The 22,392-nt window shown below is 42.7% G+C and overlaps 1 protein-coding gene across 1 annotated transcript in view; it reads right to left on the minus strand.

Annotated features, from left to right (window-relative positions):
- Nucleotides 1–2,464: 2,464 nt before the first annotated feature.
- zswim5 (zinc finger, SWIM-type containing 5) overlaps nucleotides 2,465–22,392 on the minus strand; it is a 55,093-nt gene continuing 35,165 nt past the window's right edge. The window contains exons 2-16 of the mRNA XM_072363218.1: nucleotides 18,288–18,475; nucleotides 17,991–18,159; nucleotides 16,422–16,570; nucleotides 15,544–15,694; nucleotides 14,351–14,527; nucleotides 14,068–14,244; nucleotides 13,321–13,467; nucleotides 13,083–13,220; nucleotides 11,190–11,341; nucleotides 10,232–10,334; nucleotides 10,004–10,139; nucleotides 9,490–9,647; nucleotides 9,228–9,391; nucleotides 8,614–8,695; nucleotides 2,465–7,837 (exon numbers count right to left, since the gene is read on the minus strand). Coding sequence (XP_072219319.1) covers nucleotides 6,975–7,837; nucleotides 8,614–8,695; nucleotides 9,228–9,391; nucleotides 9,490–9,647; nucleotides 10,004–10,139; nucleotides 10,232–10,334; nucleotides 11,190–11,341; nucleotides 13,083–13,220; nucleotides 13,321–13,467; nucleotides 14,068–14,244; nucleotides 14,351–14,527; nucleotides 15,544–15,694; nucleotides 16,422–16,570; nucleotides 17,991–18,159; nucleotides 18,288–18,475 — 2,954 coding nt within the window. The 3' untranslated portion in view covers nucleotides 2,465–6,974. The remainder of the gene's footprint in view (nucleotides 7,838–8,613; nucleotides 8,696–9,227; nucleotides 9,392–9,489; nucleotides 9,648–10,003; nucleotides 10,140–10,231; nucleotides 10,335–11,189; nucleotides 11,342–13,082; nucleotides 13,221–13,320; nucleotides 13,468–14,067; nucleotides 14,245–14,350; nucleotides 14,528–15,543; nucleotides 15,695–16,421; nucleotides 16,571–17,990; nucleotides 18,160–18,287; nucleotides 18,476–22,392) is intronic.

Raw genomic sequence — 22,392 nt, forward strand, 5'->3', positions numbered from 1 at the left:
GTTACGAGCATTAAAGTTTGAAATCGTACAAAAAAAACAAAAAAAGGCCATTACTCAACTCCTAATATGACATGCTGGTCATTAAACCTAACTGTCACAGTCGGAGTGTTGTGTTTAGTCAGTCACCTTGAAGAATGAACGCGTGGGGAGCGTACAAAGGGAGGCTGGTGAAAATGTCTTATGCTCTCACTGAACAATGTGGTTTTGCAGGTGAGTGTATCTCCAGTGTTTTTTCGTCTGTACAAGCTTGAGAGGGTGGGAGGGAGAGACGGATTTGGAGACAAAAAGAATGAGCATAGAACAATCACTCTTCTATCTATCCATCTGGATAATTAATATAAATCTGCTCATTTATCTTCAGCCAATCAATCTAGATTTACACTCACACACAGACACACAGCCACAAGCACACTTAGCACTTCTCGATCGCCTGATTGTCTGGTTATATGGCTCCGCAGAAATCCTTAATGAATCAGAATGAAGGCGAAGGAGGGATAGAGGGAGAATATTCTGATTGGAGACAAATGGGTGAAAGATTGATGGGGCTATATCAGCTTCCATGTGCTTCATTTATCACTAATTCACATTGGTCGGATGGTTGAAGATGCAGGGATTGGACACCAGCTGCTGTAAAGAAAAAACAGGCACGCATTATTAATCCCTATTGGATGCCCTTTAACTTGCCTTAACCAAAGTACATTTCAAACTTAAACGTCATCTTGAAGGGCTGCTATCAAGGCTCTGATCAGCTTACAGCATTTTATTTTCGTCCACTTCCCTTTATCGGTGAAAAGCTTGCGTAAGTAACGTTGCAGCAATCCTAAGATGTAATGGTAAACACCCAGCCATTGATGACATTTCCCTTCTGCTTCCACTTCTCTAGTTTTCAAGAAGTAAAAACAAAAAGCAAAAAGCAAAAGGAAAGGCAATGATACCCAAATTATAAAGCTAAATAAAGATGAATTCCAACAATCTACTTTTCTAGAGTCGGAAAACATTTATAGTAACCACACGTAGACCAAAAAGATGTATTAATGGAACTGAACAGAAGTGAAGTAAGAAGATGACGGAGTAGATTATTTAAACAGTACACGTTCATTTTATGCTTATCTATTTGCTTCTGATTTGGTTTTAATCAGTCAATTAATAGAACTTCGTTATATTCTTTGGAGATTCTGTCCAATTATGATAACACTGATGTAATCCTACTGAGATTCAGCTTGGAATCGGTTTGAATGTGAAAAAGTCCTAAAATGCAGTTAAATTACCTTTATATTGAGTTGAGGTGGAGAACACATTAAACATGTTGTGCAAAACCCTTAAAGTTGATGTCTTACGGAAAAAATAACTGTTGTCTGCTCTTCGGAGCATATATTAGGGGGTCTGAAGTCAAAAGCAGGTGTAAAACTCCCCAAAAGCACAACCCTGGCATTTTGATTTCACTGCCCCTCTGTTTGAAAGTTTCTCATTTAACGAGCTGTTCTGAATTTCATTTTAAAATAACACGACTGCTCAAGTTCCCTCCACCTCCTCCGCCGAGCCTCGACCTCTGAGCCCCACCCGCTCGCATCCAATCTGTAAGACTGACGGAGCCAGCTTTGTTTGGAAGTGTCCCGTTGTCTGGCCCCAGGCTCAGAGGACAGAAGAGGCCAGTGGATGAACTATATGTGAGGGTAATGTTCCAGCAAGAGTCAGCAAAAGACTGCTCATTGGACTGTTTTAACAACTTGGTCCAGTTTAACGCTGGACTGAAGAAACTGGGCCACAAAGACGGATCAGTTCCAACTCTCAGTGCCTGAGCTTCAGACGAGGTAAATGGAGGCATCTGTGAAATAATCCATCATGGTTCATTTATTTATACATTTTTCTGTTTAGCAGTAGCTAACGCTAATGGCTTTGGTAAAGAAGATGACGGACACCAACTTCTAAGAAGCCTTTGCCGTTACATTGTGAAAGATTACTGTTGCAACATTACTTTGTCAGCTGAATGCTTTCTAGTGGATAAGCTGTGTGTATAATGTGCATTTTCTCGTTTACTCACAGCTGCACAGTGACTAGCTGCTAGCCTCACCAGAGTCTCCACCCCTCTTAACTGGCAGCTGTGAAAAAAGGGCAGAGCCCCTGTGTTTAGAACAATTTGACAATTCCTGCTTTCAAAATCTCAATAAGACCTCATAAAATTGCGCCAAATTCTTAAAAAAAAGAGGGGAGCATAATATGTCCTCTTTAAAGTGTACAAATATAGACATCTAGTGGCAAAGTTGCAGACTGCAACCAACTAAATACTCTTTACCACATTCCCCTCGTTGCTAAAAATGTTCTCTTTAGTAATGTTTGGTTTGGGAGGAAGAGGACCTGCACCCCCTGTAGATTTAACATTTATCATTTACTTCAGGTCCCTCAGCATACAGCCTTAAAACCAACACATCTTTGCTCAACGCAAATGAAAAGAAAAGGCTTTTTTTATAACGTGTTTCACACTTTATTCATAGAAAAGCACTGAGATTCAAACAAACAAATCAATATAAAATGGTAGTAGCGTTACATAAATAGTAATAAATTCTTGCTTTATAGACAGTAGCTCAAGAAATCGCACGAAAAAAAAAAATTATATATATATATACCAAAAGAGTGTTGATGATAAGCTATGATACTTCTGTGGCAACAAATACTGGAAATACCTTTTCATAATCAGTAGCACAAAGAGGCAACAAACACTTTCAATTTTCCCTTAAGTTAAGAAAGAATCCAAAACAATAAACAAACAGGGAAACAGTAGGTGAACTACATCTCTACCAGCAAATAGTACTCTCCTACAAAACAAAAGAAAGACAGGGAAAACTAAGAAAACCCCAGGAATTGGCTGATTCGGTCAACACAAAGGGAAGAGCCTCTCTGCTGTGAAGCCGTCAGTGACTGCGCCACATATAGACTGCAGCTTCTGAGCTAAGCAAGTAGCAAAATGCTGTTTCTATCATATTAGTCAAGGAAAAAACTTCTTTTTTGTGTCTCCTCGCAGCTTTTTTGCACAACTTGGCTGTGTGGACACAGGACTGCGGGCAGTGCACTTACTTCACTGTGCTTTCAGGCAACAGAAGAAGCTGCCGCACCGACGCACTTAAGATGCAACCGGTTCTAATCCGAAATGGTCAATGTGTGAAAGGGAACTGAAGGCAGTGAGCAACATCTTATGGGGAAAAGTATCTATGGCAATGACTTAGAAAAAAATGTAACTCAAGAGGTGAAAAATTGAGAAGTGATTCAAAAAAAGTGTACGGAATTAACAGGCCGTCTCTTTTGTTCAATCATTTGCTGTTTCTGACACTTAGATTTGTGTATTCTGTCTCACTGTGGCGCCATCGCACACCGCCACACTTCTGAGAAGACACTAAAGGCTTGAGTCCTGATTTTAAAAAAAGAACGACAACACAAGATTAAAGCAAAAAACAAAACTTTGTACATTGATCGGTCGGAAAGGCTTTTCCCACCATTGTTCCATTTTTTTCGTCTCCTTCGAAGCCGGAGCAGATGCAGTCATGGTAACTGTGTATTGTCCAAATGCAAGCCCGCCGGGTCCCGTTCTTATTTCACTAGTGGTTCAGCCCACTGCGTCTCGTCCGCGACGCTTCTACGTTTTTGTGACAAGACCATCAAAGTGGTTCTGCATAGTCAGGTTTAGTACAAATACAAATAAATGCCTCCCTCATTTCCCCTCAGCTCTGAGTAACGCGTTTCCGTTTGGAAAACGGTTATCTTTTCTTTGCTAATTGAAAAATGGCAAAAAAAAATGTTTTTTGTTTTTTTTTAGCAAAAAACAGACTCAAAGAAATGTACACTGGAGCACCTGAGAAATGCCTTGAAGTCTTTGCTCTTACAAAAAGAAAAAATATTGTCAAATCCCCCACCCCCCCCCCCCGCCAAACAATTCAAGTACACCCCGCCAGAACACAGCGAAAAACAAACACATAACAAAATTTATCATAAATAATTATAACTTTACAATTTTCTGAATTGACACTTTCATATTTACAATATCTTAAATGCTTAATGCTACTACTTTTTGTTTTGTTTCTCTTTAAGTGATGTCCCTGAGAACTGAGTTTAGCCTCTTTTCTCTCTTCTGCTCAGTTTTCCTTTTTCCATTTGTTTATCTGCATTTCTTAAGATCAAAAAAAAAAAGGCCCAGAGTTATGACTGACTACCCGGGTAAATGAGTAAAGGTAGCTCTCGTGGAATGTAAAAGCAGATAAGAAAACGTCGCTCTGCTCAAAAGTCCTTCTGTGTTTCCCCCCCCCGAATCTTTTTTAGTCAGGTTGCGGTTCGTGTGTCTGCGATTCCTCCGCAGTCGTAAAAAAGCTAACGAAACAATAAATAAACGCTGAAGCAGGCAGGAACGTACTGAAGAGGTATATGTGTGAAGTGCTTGTACAATGACATTTAGTCTGATCAGTGAAGTTTCAAGCTCTGGTTGTACTTTTTATACTGCCATCAACACTTTGCCACTGTGTATGAGAGGGGGCCGTGGGCGTCCCGCGTGAAGAGGAAAAAAACCTTTTTGCGCCAAGGCGTGTGGTCTCAAATACGTACAATGAAGTTATCAAGTCATACAATATACAGTATCCTTTGTGTGTGCACTGTGTGTACGTGACTGTTAAAGGTCACTCATCTTCACAGTCCTTAATGGTAGCAACCGGTGGCATTCGCTGGTAACTTCACACCCTTTTCCAACAAAAGAACAAGAAAGTGTAGTTCAAACAGTCAAATGTTCCTTTTAGCTTTAGCCATCAGAGCCAATCTTTCTTTCTTTTTTTTAAAGTGAATGTTTCGAACCTTTAAAATATGAGTCTTTTCCCTTCAGTTATTGAGACACGATTTAAAACTGATGTTAAATGACATTTCGGCTAGTTGGGGGAAGACGAATAAACTACAGAACCAACGTTGGAATAGGTAGTTGGTTAGGCTAATGTGTTAGCAAACAGGTGCTAATTCAAATATCTCAAAAATAGGCACATTAACTTGGCATCACATTAGTTGTGCTAAATTTAGTTTTTTTTTTTATGTGGCAATGCATTTTTATTTTTTTTATTTTACTAAATTAGTTCTATTTTAGTCTTTATTTACTCCTCAGGAAAACATGCAATAAAGTAGCCAAAACCTCTAAATACTCACTTAGCTTGCTGTCGTCTTTGACTGTCTTCTCTTTGGAGCACATTGACGGTCCACTTTTACTAGTGATAAACTGCTGTATGTTGCAGATGCAAACAATAATTTTATATGATAATCATTAAAAAATTTTTTTTTATATAATATATTTTAACAACATTTGCAGTGAACAGTGATGTGAATTCCTTTTTTTATTTTTTTTAGCTCACATGAGTTAGATGCTTTGCGGGCCACTTAAAAATGTTACATTTCTTCCAACCCACTCAGAAAAATATCTACCTCTGAAGGAGTTCAAACGTTCGTTAGCTAGCAAGCTATTCATTTTGGAGAGCTAACAGGAGCTGTATGGTTGCGGGAAACAACACTTTTAGCATTGTATATTGAAAATGTAAGTCTAAAAATACAAATTTATATTGCAAGGGTGGTATAACCTAATTTTACAAAAAATAAATAAATCCATGCTCCCTTGCATAAAATGGATGTTTTACCACTTATCTACACTACTGCAACCAGTAGAAAATTGAAATTATCATGGCTGGGTTTTCATAAATCGAGCTTATAATGAAAAATTCTCAATACATTTCTCCATTATAGGAGATATTCACTTTGAATACCTTTTCCTTGAATATTGTAAAAATAGGTTTTAATGAAAAGCTTCAAATAGTACGTCTTCAGAGAGAAGGTTTCTCATTTCTGGTAAATGTTCTTGGGCTGCAGAGGGGATTGAAGCGACCAGCAGAATGATAAACCAGCAGTTGCTGAAAACAAGGTCCAAACCATTTCCAAAGTATCCTAACAGGAAGTGTTAAAAAAAGAAAGAAGCAGAGACTTGTTTTATAATGCCTGTTAACTCTAGCGAGTGAAAAGCTGAATCTTTGCACATTTGACAGGTTTGGCCACAAAAAAAAGCTGAGTAGCTGTGCAGTGGTATCTTGAGACATGGGAGCAAGTTTAACCCACTGCCCAATACATTTTGACTTTGTTTCCGTTAATATTAAGCTTAAAGAAGATGTCAAAGATATTCTGTATACACAAATATACTGATGTGCACTGAGGCTCAACTGTTAGCTAGAGCAGCCTAGATTGAGTCACTCTCAGGCTTTTGCATTCAAAAACATGCACTCTGTGAAGAACAATGGGTCCTCCTCTTAGGATATTTTTAGGAAACCAGCAGGTAACAGGTGTTAAATCTACAGAAAGACCGCACACGAGTGGTTCTGTTTTCTGTCCTCTCTCCTCTAAGAAGCCCTGAATGAAACAAGAGGCTAATTCTGATAGAGTAGTTAAAGCTGACACGTAACAGTCGAGGTATGACAGTAACACTGCAAGTGTTTTTTTCTCCGATGACATTTCCTCCACTTTGAAAACCGCTTCTTCTTCTTAACCACAGCTGAAAGCATCTTCTGGCTTGAAGCACATACCCCCATCCAACGAGGTCATTTGGTTTTCATAGCCATATGCCATCGAAAAACAAACATTTCTTTTGCTTTTGTCATCACATTCTTTAGATTTTTCTAACAAGATGTTACATTAGTTGGAGGGGTAGATGGTTTGTTTTTCTTTGTTGCTTCTTTGAGATTTCAAGTCATGACCCCGTATGCAGTGATAGTGAAGTAGAGCAATGTACTGCGAACACTCATTCGTTCACATTCTAGAAACAAAACAGAACAAAACCTTAAGACTTAGTCAACAAATGGCTCAACGTGAGAATTGAAAATACAAAGGATCCAAAAAAAAAAAAAAAAAAGCCTTAAATAGAAACAAATAACTACTTCCAAATAAAAGAGGGTCTCTGTGAAGGAGTGGTAATGTCAGCCGAAGCGCTCCCTGACCAACATCATCAGTTTCTTCTTGCCCTTGTAGATCTGTTTCAGGTTGTCTATAAACTGGGCGAACTGAATGTGGCCATCCTGTGCGAGCAGGAAAGTCTCCCGTGCTTTGCTCAGGAACTCTATGAACTCCCCATAGTGCCGCGGACTGATGTGTGTCAGTCGAGAGTGCGTGGTGTTGATGTACGCCGATATCGTGGCGTCCAAAAGCTGCCGCAACGGGGCCTTGTCCGTTGACATCAGCTTCCCAGAGTTCCTTCTCCCAGGAATGCCGGCGAGACCCGGTGCCGTCATGGTGCAGCGCCGCAATATGTCGGACAGCACCGTGGCGCAATGCACGCTTTTCACTACCAGAGGAATAATGGCTGCGAGCTCATTTTTACCCAGAGAGTGGCTGAGCGCGCAGGCCCAGAGCACGTCATTAATAGCAGGGTGCGTGTCCTGGTTGTAAGCCAGGTTAAGGTGTGTCATGGCAAGGGAAGCCAACTTGAACGACCGCAGAGGGTATCCTCTGTGTTCCATGTACCTGGCGATGGTGAACAGCTGCGAGTAGGTCATGCCCGTAGACGCTGCGTCGATCACGATCTGATAGGCCGTCTCAAAGGCGATGTGGTCCTTCTCGCAGAGCGTCAGAGCTGACAGGGCGCAGTTCTGGGGGTCCTTCATGGCGCACTGCAGAGCCAGCGTCCTCGCACAGCTGGCCAGCTCCTCCCGCTGGGGGTAGTCGAGGCTGAGGCGCAGGATGGTGTTGTGGGACATGACGGTGGCGGCCACGATGCTGGTGGCCTCGGTTGGTGTGAAGAGAGTGTACCAGCTCTGCAAGATGCTCACTAACGCCCGTAGACCTGATGAGAGAAACAGAATGGATTTAACGCTCACTGTGGTCAGAGAAAAGCTAGCTTGAGATTCCACAGACAACAGAGAAATCTGATTGAAAAAAAGGCAGAAAGTAGATGTGATACTGTTATAATCACACCTTGTGAACCTTTAGTTTGACAGCAATCAATCAGTGTCAACGTCAACAATTTTCCAAATGTTACTGCGGACGAAACTCACGTTTTTTGGCGGCTTTCTCAGCAAGTCACTCCGGCAAAGCTGTGACCTTCGATTGGTCTTTTAAGTTATCGACGCGCTCCACTTTAAAGCGAGTTGGAGGTCTGTAGTTGCAGACCGAGACCATTCTGTGCACTTGTTTCAGCAGGTTTAGACAAACTCATTTCTGTACCATGCAGATGTTGTTCGATTACTGCTGGCAAGTTGCTACAAATCACACCCTCCTTCTTCAGTGGTTTACATCATGTTTTCGGACAGTTTCTTGGGGGACTTTGCAAACATAAATCTGCCCTTTTTGTTAACTCACAGAGTAATGAGCACCTTTTCTGCACCATCATCACAGCACTGAATAAAAAACAGTGTTTATCTCCCCATGTGGTGAACCAGCAAGATGTTTTTTTTTATTTATTTATTTAATTCAAAGCCAAAGTAAGCCGTAAAGCTTAAACAGAATAAACAACAGCGGACCAAAGAGAAAATCCAAACTCACTACAGAGGCCTTAATTAAAGCATGAATCCTGTTTTATTGGCTGGCCCTCACTGGGCTGTGTGATAAGGCAGCACATACCGACTTCAGTGGCGCAGGTTACCAGCCAGCGAACCATCTCTCTCCTCCTCCAGTTCAGAGTGGACAGTGTCATCCTCATCACCTGCAAAACACACAAAGGAAACATTATCTCCCCTGATTCCACGTTGCACAAAGGAAACGTTGTGTTAAGTGCAGTTTTCATATCGTAGCAGCCCATTTGCTCTGGTCACAGATATCTCCACAACTCGTTCATGACGGCACAAATGACCAACTGTGACTCTTCTATTCTGAGCACTTCTGTAGCAGTTTTGCTGACAGGGATTGGGTTGATACTTTACTGACCAGAAGAAGGAGGAGGGTGAAGCCACAGCGACACTGCAGCCTGGTAATCTGAGGAGTTTTTCTGGCTTTACTGAGGAACCAGCACTCTTTACTTATGTGGGCTTTTTTCTTATCAACAATAATTAGACTGTGTGTGATGTTTTCTTTGTTAATTTGTAGTCGTTCTGCAGAGGCCTGCAAAAATAACACGGTGAAGGAAACTGTTGCATGTAACTGGTGACTGATTGTTTTGGCCGTGGTGAAATGGTTTGAGAAAATTACTGACTTCCCCTCATACTTCCCCTGCAAGTGGACAAACACACACTCAGTACCTGCAGTCCTAGCTCCAGTGCCACGTTAAGCAGGGTTATATCAGGCGGGCTGTCTGCGGGCGTGGCTATTTTAAAGGCGTCCTGGGCCAGTTTGAAGATTAGGGAAGAGGAGTGGATGTTTTTCTGGATGGCCTCCAGCACTGTCCGCAATCTCAACATGTCCCCTGTAGGCAATAAAAGAGAGTGACCTATGGTTTTGGTGCACTATCCACTTGTTAACAACCTTTGTCTCCATGAGAATATACATATGTGCTGGCGGTACCTTTTGCAGCGGTGAGCATGGTTGAGGCAAGCTCACACTGCTGTGACTCCAGATGTCCGAGAGTGAACCAGCGCGGGTATCTGCTTGGAACTATGGAGATGCCGTGATGGGGATGGCCGACATCCCCGGAGCCGGCTGACGACTCCAGCACCGGCAGCCTTGTGGACACAAACAGATCTATTTAAGGCACTTAGCATTGACTTCATGTTTCATTTAGGGCCAAATTCAAACAAAATAGATCACTAGTGAATTTTCACTGATAAATCACATTGTGATGAAGGTTATTATGTTCAGATTATGTTCAAACAGTTTCAGAATACAGGTGTTTTGAAGCACTCCTGTATTAGACTACATTTGTTATAGCAAGGTGTACAAGGAACATTAAAGACCTGATGAATACTTTGTCATGAGGTAGAAGTTGCTATTTATTTTGACATTTTTATTTTGGTCTTGTTTTTCTAACGAAAGGATGTCACAAGTCATATTCCCACGTTGTGGTGAATAGAAATCTGACCTCATGGCACGGAGAGCCACCTTATACGCCAGGTCTGCATCGTGCGGCAGCAGCGCTGAGAAGAGGTACTTGGCAAAGGTGTGCATGGGCACACTTTCCCTGTGGATGACCTCCCCAAGACCGCTGAATGGACCAGCTGGAGCCAGGAAAAAGAAAAGCCAAAGTTAATACATCTTTCCACCTCAAACATTTCTCATTGAGAAACAGAAAAAAGTACTCCGTTGTAACCTTCGAGCAACTGTAGGGTCTGTTTCCGAAGCGTCTGAACCAGGAGATCATCCAGCTCCAGTTCTTGCAGCTTCAAAACAATCTGCTCTTCGTTACGACACACCTGGAACACGTGGCAAACACAAACAGTTCTCCCTGTAACTACACAGTCAATTTCTTATTTCAGGATGAGTGAAAAACAGGAAAAAAATGCCCTGAAGTAGCTAGAAAAGGGCCAACTTGGCTACTTCAAATATCAACTCTGATGACGCACTTCTGATCTCCAAACTGAATTAATTCCAGGAGTATCTATCAAGACTGCCACTGGCATCACATTTTCTAGCCTACACATGCAATAAGTTAGATACTCATCAAAGATTGATTTCTTTGAAGTTTTAATACCTTTTTAAGATAGGATTTGAGTTAGAGGCATTAAGCATAAGCAAGGTACTTTAATGCGTCTCCTTTGTGGATCTTTTGTTCCAGAACTCATGATAGAAATTGCTTTTATTCCAGCCAAGGATCTTGTATGAGGTCCTTTCACACACGATTGGTTTTAAATGCAATTCCTGCTTAGAACATGAATATTGTTGCTAATTCCTGTGACATTAAGAAAGGTCTGAGGAAGCTGTGTTAAGCCCTCTAAAGCAGATTACCATTTACACAAAGAAATGCTTCTTGGATTTATTCTTATTCACAGTGAACTTAAGTACTGTGACTCTCTACTTGTTTTTCAAGAAACAAAAATGCATGACCTTTTCCTTCTTTTTGAATGCCATTTACTTCCAACAGATGTTAAATGCTAGAGTTTTTTCTAACAGGGCAACAACATTGCCAAGAGACAAATTTACACAATCTTTTTAAAACGTGCAGTGAGCCATTAAAATATTTCATTAAAGCATTGCCAACATTAGTTAGTAAGCCAAGCATCCCAACTTTATTAAGTTCAGTGATTATGGAGAAAAGCAAAAATCATTACCTTGTCCTGAGCATACAGTCCCTCTGGCATTATCCTCTGCTGGCCCATACCCATCAAAGCCACCTCCAGGGCCAGGGTCAGGTAGGACTCCCCCCCATCTGAACTGCCCCACACGGGCACATGGTGGTAGACTGGCAGTCTGGGGTCACCCTCTAAAGAAACAAGACAGAAAACAGGAGACAGAAAACATCATTAACCTTAACACATGAGCTGACTTAGTTCCAGCCGAGCAGCTTCTTGGTTTCCTAAACAGAAAGGACATTTGGTTTCACGAGTTATCAGTCATTAATATAGTCAAAATCTGGCTGACGAGCTAACTCTTCTCCATTTCATTTTTAAAAATCTAAGATGGCTGCTCAGCCTACACTAACGCTTGACAACTATAAGTGAGAACAGATGCAGCGAGAGCCTCATGTGTTGATTGGTGCCCATTTGTTCCTTTTTCTCCCCCGCCCCATCCCTCTGCTTAAATCCCCTCTGAGCAATAGATCCCCCTCAATCCTGTTGATTCCAGGGATATGTGTGTCGAGTGAGTATGTGTGAATCTGAAAACTTCAGACACACACACACACACACACACTCCCCTCAAAGGCACTAAATTGATTGGTCAATTTGAAAAGACCAAAGAGAAAAGTACATTTTGGTTGGATGACGCTTAGCTTACATCCGCCCACAGCATAACAGATGTTCCCAGCTGTTCTCCACAGGGAATGAAAGCATGGCGACCAGGCTTTACACAGTTATCATACCACTTTCCTCATATTCCAAAAACAGAACAAGACCATCATTCACTCACTCTGACTCCAACACACTCACACACCCACAGATGACTGTGCCAGTTGTCAGCATTGTTTAAACTGACAATAGTTCCCTGTAGCCTGGTGACAATGAGAAAACCCAACCCCTATTCTGATGTGTCGCAATGGCCACAACTGCAAAGAAAAAGAGAACTCCCTGGGCAGGGTGAGAAATGCTAATGGGGATGGATTCTATACATACCACACACACACTGACACACACACAACAGGAGCATGGTGTAAACAAGCAGGGTGTTCCAGCCCGATCCATTCATGCTCACATAGTTTATGGCTGTCTGCAGCACAAACAGAAAATAGTCCTCATGTAAGAACATGGAGTCCACTGTGTGATGAGTCACTGCTGGTGAGTCTCATCATCTCTGCTCTGCATTACAGCATCAGCTGGAGAGGTGGGCCAGGAATTATGCCGTGTGCTTAGCAAATAACGTCTTTGAGTTGTGTAGCAGTGCATTTAAGAGAAGAGCTTTATGACTGAGTTGGCACTTTCGCTGAGATGCAGGTTAAGACTTTGTTTTGTTTTTGTGACGATTGAGAAGACAGAGGGACAGCCTGGCAATGCTGCCGTCCAAAAGTTAGCTGCAGTGCATGGACCTGATGCTTCCTGATGCTAATATATACGTTATAATGGCTGCAAAAAAGGATAACTTTCAAAATGAAACCCTAATGATGTATATAAATCTTACCATCAGTCTGAAACTCATGTGAGGACATAAAGTAGAACCATACAGTAAATAGTCACAGTCAAGAAGCTAAAAATCTGAAAATATTTGAGCCTCAGCTAAGCAAATTAAATGGTAACCTAAGCCAAACTCTATGGTTTGGAGAGCAAATGATAAAGCATGACATCCTTTTTCCCACCTTTTTAACAGCTTGGCTTAGGAAGTACTTATTTGGAAGATTTCAGATTAAAGTTGTAATGAATCTGAACATGTCAGTGTGATGACCTAATGTCACTGCTTTAAGAGATCAACAAGGCTTTATTGTAGTTTGTCAAATGTAAAAAAATAAATAAATAAATAAATAAAAAAGACTACTTCTAAACAAAATGAAAAACATAAATCTTTTTCTTTCATACCTCCAGTATCCATGGTGCTGTCGTCATCCACACGGCACGTTTCTGTGAGCGTGACGAACAGACAGCCAATCGGGTCTAAGGGATGACCCACCCATCCTTCCAGGTTGGTGGTGGAGGTAACTCCTCTCTGGAGAAGCTCTGAGAGCAGAAAGAAAGAGAGAGACCAATATCAAAATTACAGCACTCTTCCAGAAACTCAACGCTACCATGCAGGCTGTGTGTGTGAGTGTGTGTGTACCTTTCTTTTGGTGTTTATAGATATCCATTTGTCGCTGCTGTTGGAGGCGGAGTGTGTTGATAATAGCGACGGCTAATCGCAGGGCTTCCCTGGAGTAACCATGGGAACGCAGGGCATCGACGCGAGCACATGCTGTTGGGACGTGGTCTGTGTGGTGGACAGGCAGGCAAGGTGAGGTCAGAAATGCTTCAAACACACACACATATACTTTCCCGTAATCTGTCGCATAGGATTGTTCTGTTCTTTTTTTAAGCAAATATTTTCCTTTGAACATTCAGACATGCAACACACACTTAGGGAGATGTGATGAAGTTAGCAGTGTCACACAGACTCACACAGTGCGGCCTCAGCAGAAAGCCTGTGCATGTGTATGTGTGTGTGTGTGTGTGTGTGTGTGTGTGTGTGTGTGAGCGAGAGATAGCTGGCTTAAGTTGCAGAATCTGACAGATCTTAGCTGGAAGCTGCTTACTGCAGATACTGGCTTCAATATCAGCAGAATTACTGTGTGTAACAGTGTGTGTTGGGTCAGCTTTTAGGTAGAGTCAGAGATTCTGTGAGAAAGTGAGACACAAGCGTTATCATTCTTGTTGGAAAAGAAGTTTTTCTGCAGACTTTAGTGGAACAAAAAGTCTATGTGACTGTGATTATGTGTATGTATGACTAAATGTGAGTACTTACAACTGTCAAAGGAAAATAATGCAATAGACAAACACAATTTATTTCCCTGGTATTGAGTAAGGTTAAGACCTAGCCAAAGCGGCAGCCCCTGCGGGTTGAACAGCAGGCTCTCCCCCTCTCTCTGGTAGGACGGAGACATGTAGTAGTCGCTGCTGATGATCCTCTGCAGGTGGCTGTCCTGCCAGTGGAGGTCGCAGGCCTCGACGGCCCGACTGAACACCGTCCTCCTCGGCCTGGACAAAGAGTCTGACACAACAAGCACAGAGTTGGTGGCTGGGTCCGATTGATACCTGCTCAAATTTGCAGTGTGTTCTGATCAAAGCTAAATCAAAATGTGTGTTTCCACACAGACCTTGTGCGAGGTTACTCTGCGGCAGAGCGTTGGTGATGTTTGGGAGCTCGCTGCCATAGTTGCCATCCTCAAGCGGGCAAATGTCCATGTCTCCCCACTTCTTCAGCTGCTTCAGCCAGCTGGTCTTTTCCTCACTCTTACAGTGGGGATTCAGCACCACACACACCCACAATGCACCTGGGGAAAGGAAGCTGGTCAGACATTGGAGTGCAAAGAAAGCAGAAGCTCTGGAGTGTTACTTTCAAAGTGTTGTCTTTACTGAGCTGAGAGCTGGACAGAATTTCACACCCAACAACAACAACAACAATAATTTGCTTTGTCCTGTAGAGTCAGAGACGAGGGACTTTTTCTGAATAGATCTTGAAGAAAGAGAAGAACACGCAGCCGTTCCTCTTTTTATTTTAAGATAATGGAAACTATGTAAAGGTTTTTCTTTGCTCTTGGTTGCGTCTTTCGTTTTAAGAAATCCTTCAAAAACCTTGAGGTTTATTGAAATCCTGTCAGTAAAAGCTTTTATTTCTCAGCCTGTGAAGAAACAAAATGAAACTCAATTGAAGTCTGTGTACTTGTGTGTATTCATATATCTGAATAAAATCGTGACTCATCACAAAACTAATGAAAACTAATTATGATTTTCCTTTAAATCCTTTGAGCTACATGTCGTCCAGTAAATAAGGACATCCGGCCCTTAAATAACCCATTCAGTAAACATACTGTGGAGAATAAACGGCCGTCACCTGTTCTACATAAACCTTCAACTCCATCAGACGTCTGCATCATTGAGAAAAATGATCCCACAGTCTGGCTGTTATTTCTGTCTGTGTCATGATCTCACTGCCTCACTCACCCGGGAAGTGTTCTTATTGACCTCCTAAATGCTGAGATTGATTGCAGAGAAGTTGAGCAGCAGTATTGATCGGCGCCCTTTATCATTCACTGCATGCAGGAAGTGAGAGGAGAAGCCGGGGCAGGAAGGGCGGCAGCTGACAGGATAACCTGAACATTTACCCGACCAGGTGACTACATATTTGTCTTAGAGACTGACACCCCGGCCGTTTCTGCAGACCTTGCTGTCTGACATGCAGTTATTGATGGACCAACTATCAAGCTGATGGGACAATTTGGAAAACTTGTAAACACATAAGTCTTTGTGCTGGTGCGTTGCTGTTTGACTTTTCTCTGTGATTTCTTACCAAGCTCATCCCACAGCTGCCGACACTTGTCCGTCATGCCTGTGCCTTGCTGTCTCCATAGCGACAGTCGTGGGTCAGCCATAAACTGTTCCGTTATGAGCGTTAGCATCCGGGCGCCATTGGAGTCTCGCATTCGAAGCATCTCCCGCACCTGTAGAGGGTAGCAGGCTTAGTTTCTATAAGGAATTCAAGAAAGTCTGACCTGATATGTGCTGTGCTCATCAGAATATTTGAATGTGCGCTACTGACTGCATTTATACAAAAAAATTCTTGTCTATTCTATACATTCTTGTCTAACACTGACTGTCTAAACTGAGAATACTTCTATCAACAAAGAAAAAAGTTAACATATAGCACCTATATGCCCTGCACTATTCTGGCTTAGCTTCACACAAAACTGAAAAGAGCTAATAGCAGAAATAAGATGTGCCTGGCTTTTCAAATTGCCAAATTTTGTGTGAATGCAGCTAAAAAGCACTTCCTCCTTTCCGCTGTGGCCTCGCTGCTCTGTGTGTGCGCCTCGTGTCAGAGCAACAGCAGACGCTTGCACATATGTCAGCAGTCCATTTGCCTAATCTTTGCAGGACCTAAGACTGCAGAGGAAACTTGACCACAGTCTGAATAAATCTTTTTAGTTCCTTGAAGAAAAGTCCCAGGAAAGTGTTGAATACTTTTTATGCCAAACACCTGCTTTACTTAATTAAAGATGACACAGTCAGACAGATTTTCTGGCAAAAACTCTTCAAAATGTGAAGCTAAACATTTTAGATATGAATACCACTTAAACTAAACTAAAACTAAAAGAAAAAGCCCTGATGGTTCAGCCCTGATATAGACAGCATTAGAATGTGTTAAGTTTAGGAACAGGTGATGTGAACCTTAGCGAACATGGAGTTGAGCTGCTTTCCAGAGCCGTAGTATCCTCCCTGGGACAAAAACTGTTTGACCTGCTCCCTGACTTGATCCTCATCCAGATGCCAGCAGTTGTCATCGTCGATGCTGGCGCCGGCTGTGGGGTCTGGAGCACCTGAGAATGCGCACACACACACAGACAGATAATGAAGCCTGGAGAAGCCTGCAGCAGTAGAAAAAATGTATGCAGACAGCAACGTCCTTCTATCTGCACAAAAAGCACAAGCTGGTGTAAATAGTCTGTATATTCTTTTGGACACTCCAAGAAAAAAAAAAAAAAAACAGACAGAAAGTGACTTCAGGAAATGGCGTTCACTTGTAAACAACCTCATCAACAAAACATAACTCTGACTCTTTAATTCTCATGCATCTCATCCAATCCCATACAGCTGATAGATAGTTTGAAATTCAATCATAAAAACAAAACAGTTATTTGAACCTGTTGATTAATGGAAATGAAACACACTGCTTTCATGTTTTTGCTTTACATTTAACTGCACCTGCATCAGACTTAAGAAATGCTGCAAAAGTTCAGTTAATCTGAGAGAATATGAAGCCAACTTTATTTTTTTTTCGGGTATGCGACTGCGAGTGTGTGTGTGTGTGTGCCTAACAAATACTGCGGAGAAATGTAGATACGCTCTGGAGGGAGAAGCCGCTTTGATCTTGCAGGAAGCAAGCTGAGGAAAGCCCAAAGATGTGTTTCCAACTGTCTAGGCGAGCACTGCAGCAAACAGCAACATTCTGCCATCAAAGACATCCTCGCTCCTGGACCGACTGAACTTCAACCCCCATGATCCCCCTTGTCAAACACAGACAGGAAGCACAGCGCGGGGCTTCCTGGACGCAAGCGGTGGAGAATGTCAACATTTAGCAAGGAGGATGAAATAGAGAAACAGATGAAGACTTTTGTTTGGTGAAAGGATGTGCCTAACTTGTCGTTTCCCCGATGCAGGACTGCTGTGGTCCTCCTCCTCCTTTTCATCTCAGTACTTTCTCCACCCCTTTCATCTTTCCTCTCCATCTCATATCTCCCGTTTCCCCGAGAGCCTTTTCTCTTGTTTCTTCCTCTCAGTGTCCCTGTCCTTTTCACACAAGACTCCCGATGTCTCTTCCTGCATCCATTTCATCAATCAGCCCCTCTTTTTCTGCTTTATTCCCCCTGTCAGTGGGAGGAGGTAGTGACTGTAGTGCGGAAACTAAGAAATCAAACGAGTCATTTGAAGCTTGGCTTGCTGCTTCGGAGTAATCAGGAGCTCTGAGGTACGGCAGCCTGTGAGCTAGCATGGAGCATGTTTTAAGTCTGACGGCTTTTAAGTCTGGCCTGTCGCTGTGAAGATATCACTGTGGAGGGATGGATAGCAGCTCCACAGAGCAGGGACTGCTGTACCTCCCTGATGACTGCCGTGCATTCATGGCGTAAAAAAGTCAACTGCAGATGAATCTGGTGGATGAGCAAAGTACTGAAGTTCTAAAAAAAAAAAACAACAGAGTTTTGTGAGTCAGAGTATGAGGAGAAGAAGCTGCGGTCTCACCATGAACCTGGTTGATCTCAGAGTTGGAGGAGAGGATCTCGTCAGCCAGTTTCTGAGCGGTGGGCAGCACCTCGGTGTGGTGGGCTGTGATCAGATACTGGACCAGCTTCTGCAGCTGATCTCTGTTCATCTGAAACAACGTCTCTGATATAGGCAACCGGAGCTTCACCTGCATGCGACACGACAAAGCCATTTCATTACTGAAAACTGCTGGGCTGTTACTGGCATTTTCCAACTAGCGTACCGTTTTGGTCCTACATGTTCGCATCATTGCGCTCCATATCTTTAGGCTGTTACCTGTTCAGGCTTGCGAATCCGATAAAGAGAGAGCGCTACAACATGCGCGCAGTAGAAGATGTCTCTGTTCCCGCAGCCACAGGTGACGGAGGTGATCTTGCAGCGGTCGAAGCTGATGGCCACCTTGTGGGTTATCTCTGGCTCAGACGAGGTGGCTGGCTCGGTTACTGTGCCGCTGAGGTGAAATCCTACAAAGACATAAGAAGGAGCGAAGGGAAAGAAATGTGACATTTAAATACTGAAATACACTTTTTCACATAAAGTTTAAGGTCATTCAAATTCAGGCCGGCTTTTCATTTAAGCTTTAAATTTGAGCTTTTGTCTTTTGGACCACTGAGAGGCTAAGAAGATAAGAGGGTATCTATGGTAATCTGAGCCTCTACAAACATATGGGGTAAACCTTAGGAAGAAAACACACACATCTTACTGAGACTTCACCAACAGCGCACTGTGCCATCTGATACTCTGCTTTTATCTCTGTGTGTGTGCAAAGCAGAAAAGGGAGTTGCTGGGTTGGAGTTATTTCCTGCCCCCTCACCCCACACACGCACACACACACATTCTGCCCCCAGCATGGTAAGGAAAGTTGGCTAAATAAATAAACGTTAACTCTGCTTTGCACCGTTTATCTTTAGAGCCACACCACACACCGAGCTGACCATTAACTGCTGACCTCTTCTGGGATGCGGTTGAACATCTGTGGGCAACTATTTCCTGTACTTTGTATGGTATATCAGGCATAGCTGTTTCTATTTAGTCAAGCTGTTTGGCCAATTGCACGCAAAGTGCATTAGCAGGATGGATTCAGAATAATGCCTGCAAAGTTTTTTTTATTCCCTCTCAAAAATTATGCATGCCGGCCATCAGCAGTCCAACAGCTGCAGTCTTTGTGAGTTTAAGTAAAAACAGACCGAGATCAAAGACTTTCCTTATGTGGGACACATTTGGAAAGATTATTCAATCGAAGCTAGCAACCAGAGAAACCGTCGTAACTGCACGACACAGGAAACGTCTTGGAAATTCAACTGTCAAAGACTACTGCAGCGTAAAGGAGAAAAACATCTTTTACTCTTATTTCACAAAGAAAAGACCTCTGTGAGAAGTTTGTTGTGGCTTTTTTTTTTTTTTTAAGGCTATCGGCACTTAAGTTTAACACCAGGTAACACTCAGGCTCTATATAATGATGTAGGGAACAACTGTGGAGTACCTCAGGGCTCTGGCTCAGTCCAGTTCTACTCTAAATCCGTATGCTTCCACTTCTTACAGTAATTTGTCTCTTTTTTCAATATCATGCGGTTGCCACAAAGTATGGAGTCAGATATATTTACTGGAGTTTAATGATGGGACTAGGACGGAAGACGTGAGGAAAAGATTCGGGAGAGGTGGGACAACAACTAGGCATAATGGCACAAAGGGGATGAGACAAAGAGAAACATGAGAGCCGAGGAGGGGAGACTGCATCTTATGTGTCATGTTGTCTCACCATGACGGGTCAATTATTTATGAGATAAGGTGAATGTATGCATGTATGTACACACTGGATTACTCTTTCTCTCCAAACCATAGCAGCCCCACTACAGCTTTCACAGCACGACGGACAGGGGAGAGTTAGACACATAGAGGGGAGTCGAGGTAGCGGACTGGAAAGTGAAGATATGGGTATCATGGGCCTCAAAAGTGCAAATCTAAACCTCTGACCAACCAACACAGTCGAACCTGCTCTTCCACAGACATGAGCACATCAATTCTGGGGTTTGGGCGTGCATGGTAGAGCAGCCTAATAAGCGTGTTTTAAGCCATCTTCCCGGCAAAATCCAACAAAAAGCTTTTCCAGACCAAAGGCTGTGAGCGCCCACACACAAGGAAGCTCACAAGCAGCCACGCATGCACAGCCAGATCCGATCAACTGCAAACTGCCTTCACTAAGACAAAGAGAGATAAAAAAAAAGGAGCAAATCTAATAACAACATGCAGATGAACATCGAACTGTCACATTCAATGACCACAGCAGGTTCCACAGAAAAAATAAAATGGGAGCCAACAGCACTCTCTTCAGGTAAACCCACGGCCTCCAAAAATGCACACAAATGCATAATTAAGGCTCATACCCATGCAGGGGGAATCGGGAAAAAAACTACACTCTATACAATGCAATCTGCCAGCTCTGTGTGCCCCCCAACCAACTGTAGTATGAGCAAATCATAATTGCATTTATTTTACTGCACCTAAAATCTACCAATGTGAAAAGGCTAATAATCTATTCTAAATGCATTAAATCTCTGAGCAAGACGATAACACCAAAGCAATATCTGACACGCAGGCCCACTTTCAGTCTATCCACAGCAAATCCACCTGAATCACCCACTAAGGGACAAACGTGTGCATACCGACTGACCAAGGGACCACATGTTTACCACTGCTGGCTGACATACTGACACACTGACCTGGAAATTGACTCATCAACTTGCTATCAACTTTTTGGGTCGCGTGCCTGCACATGCCAACTAACTAATCTGACTGTTAATGCTTTTAACAAACCAACCCAGCACTGGGCAACAAACACATTCAAATGACAGAGACAATCTGTCCAGTGTGGCAACAAGACATCTGACCATGACAGGAAGGGTGAGTGACACAGAGAACAGACTGGAGAGGGAGGACGAAAGCTGATGCATCTGCCAGTGATAGACAAAGAGTCCTCCAAATTGTTGAAACTGACTCCCCCACTGAGTCCTCCTGCCCAACTACTCGTCTTTCGACTTAAGGCACATGGGTATTGACTTTCCATTCCTCTCCTTCTTCATCTGTAAAGCCAGTTTGTGCAAACCGCAGATAAGGGATACCATATTTATTTGTTTGAAATCAAAAGGAGGAAGCTTCTTGAATGTATCTGGAGAACAATTGAAGGCCATCCACCCTTCTGGCTGTCTAAATAATAAATCATCAGTCAGGACTGCACTTGTCCACAAAACTCCAGCCCAGTATTTCAGATAACGGCAGAAGTTTTTATGGCAGATGATATTCAGCATCAAGTCTTTCCCACAGCTGGGAGCGCTGCTCTCTCTTAGCTTCAGACCCTTTTCTTTCCATCTGTGTCTGTTAGATTAAAGCCTATTGTTGCTTAGGCCACTGGGATGAATGCAACGGTGACACTGCTGCTCTTTTCACTTTCAATCAAGTCTAAAATGGCTCACACACAGTTCACAGTCCGTCTGTCTGGCACTCCTCCCCTCCATCTTTGCCAGCTTTCCACACAAACACCTCATCACTGCAGGGTTTAATTATCCGGGTAAGTTAGCAGTTTTTTGGCATTTGCACCTCAGTTAAGTCAACGTGGTTATTTCTAACAGATTACACAACACTTATATGAGTCTAGATGTCTGGTATGCCATCTTTTAAAGGGCCTTTTGATTGGCTCATGGGCTAAAGGAACGCATACATTCAGATTTGACAGATGATAAACAACTCTCACCCTTGTCTGGCAGCTAAGCTTGGAATTAAAGCTGAAAGCTGGGTACAACTGATAGACAACAGGGAGTCACTGCTTCTGGCCACAAAAGAGCTAAACAATCAGTATAAATGTACTAATCAGTGAGCTTCAGTTGAGATGCATGGCAGATTTCGTCAACTTTGGACTGGTACGCCTGCTTTTCTTTTCTACAACTGTAGCCAGCTGCTTAGTGTTTCATCTATGTTGCAGCTATAAGAGGGATAACCATCTTATCATCTGACATTAGGCAAGAAACAGATTTGTGTTTCTTCTCATCTTTTGGCCAACTTTACATGAAAAGCAGGATGCCTGTGATTAGACTAATTACTCTAAACCCATTAAAATACTAGATCATTCACCAGCTACTTAATATATGCTTATGGCCAAAACAATACACACAGTATAAGAAACAGAAGGGGGTTCTATGACATGACCCTGCGTTACTCCTCTCTATAAACAGTGCGTGGTATAAAACTGTACCCTTTCTTTCTTTCTGTCTGTCTGTCTGTCTGTCTGTCTGTCTTTCTTTCTTTCTTTCTCCTTCTCCTGTGTGTGTGTTTGTGTGTCAAGGCTGATGTAGACGGCGTGTCCTCAGCAGATGGGGATGTAGTGACA

The sequence above is a fragment of the Leuresthes tenuis genome, unplaced genomic scaffold (genome assembly GCF_036924035.1).
Source record: "Leuresthes tenuis unplaced genomic scaffold, fLeuTen1.0.hap1 SCAF_14, whole genome shotgun sequence".
NCBI lineage: Eukaryota > Metazoa > Chordata > Actinopteri > Atheriniformes > Atherinopsidae > Leuresthes > Leuresthes tenuis.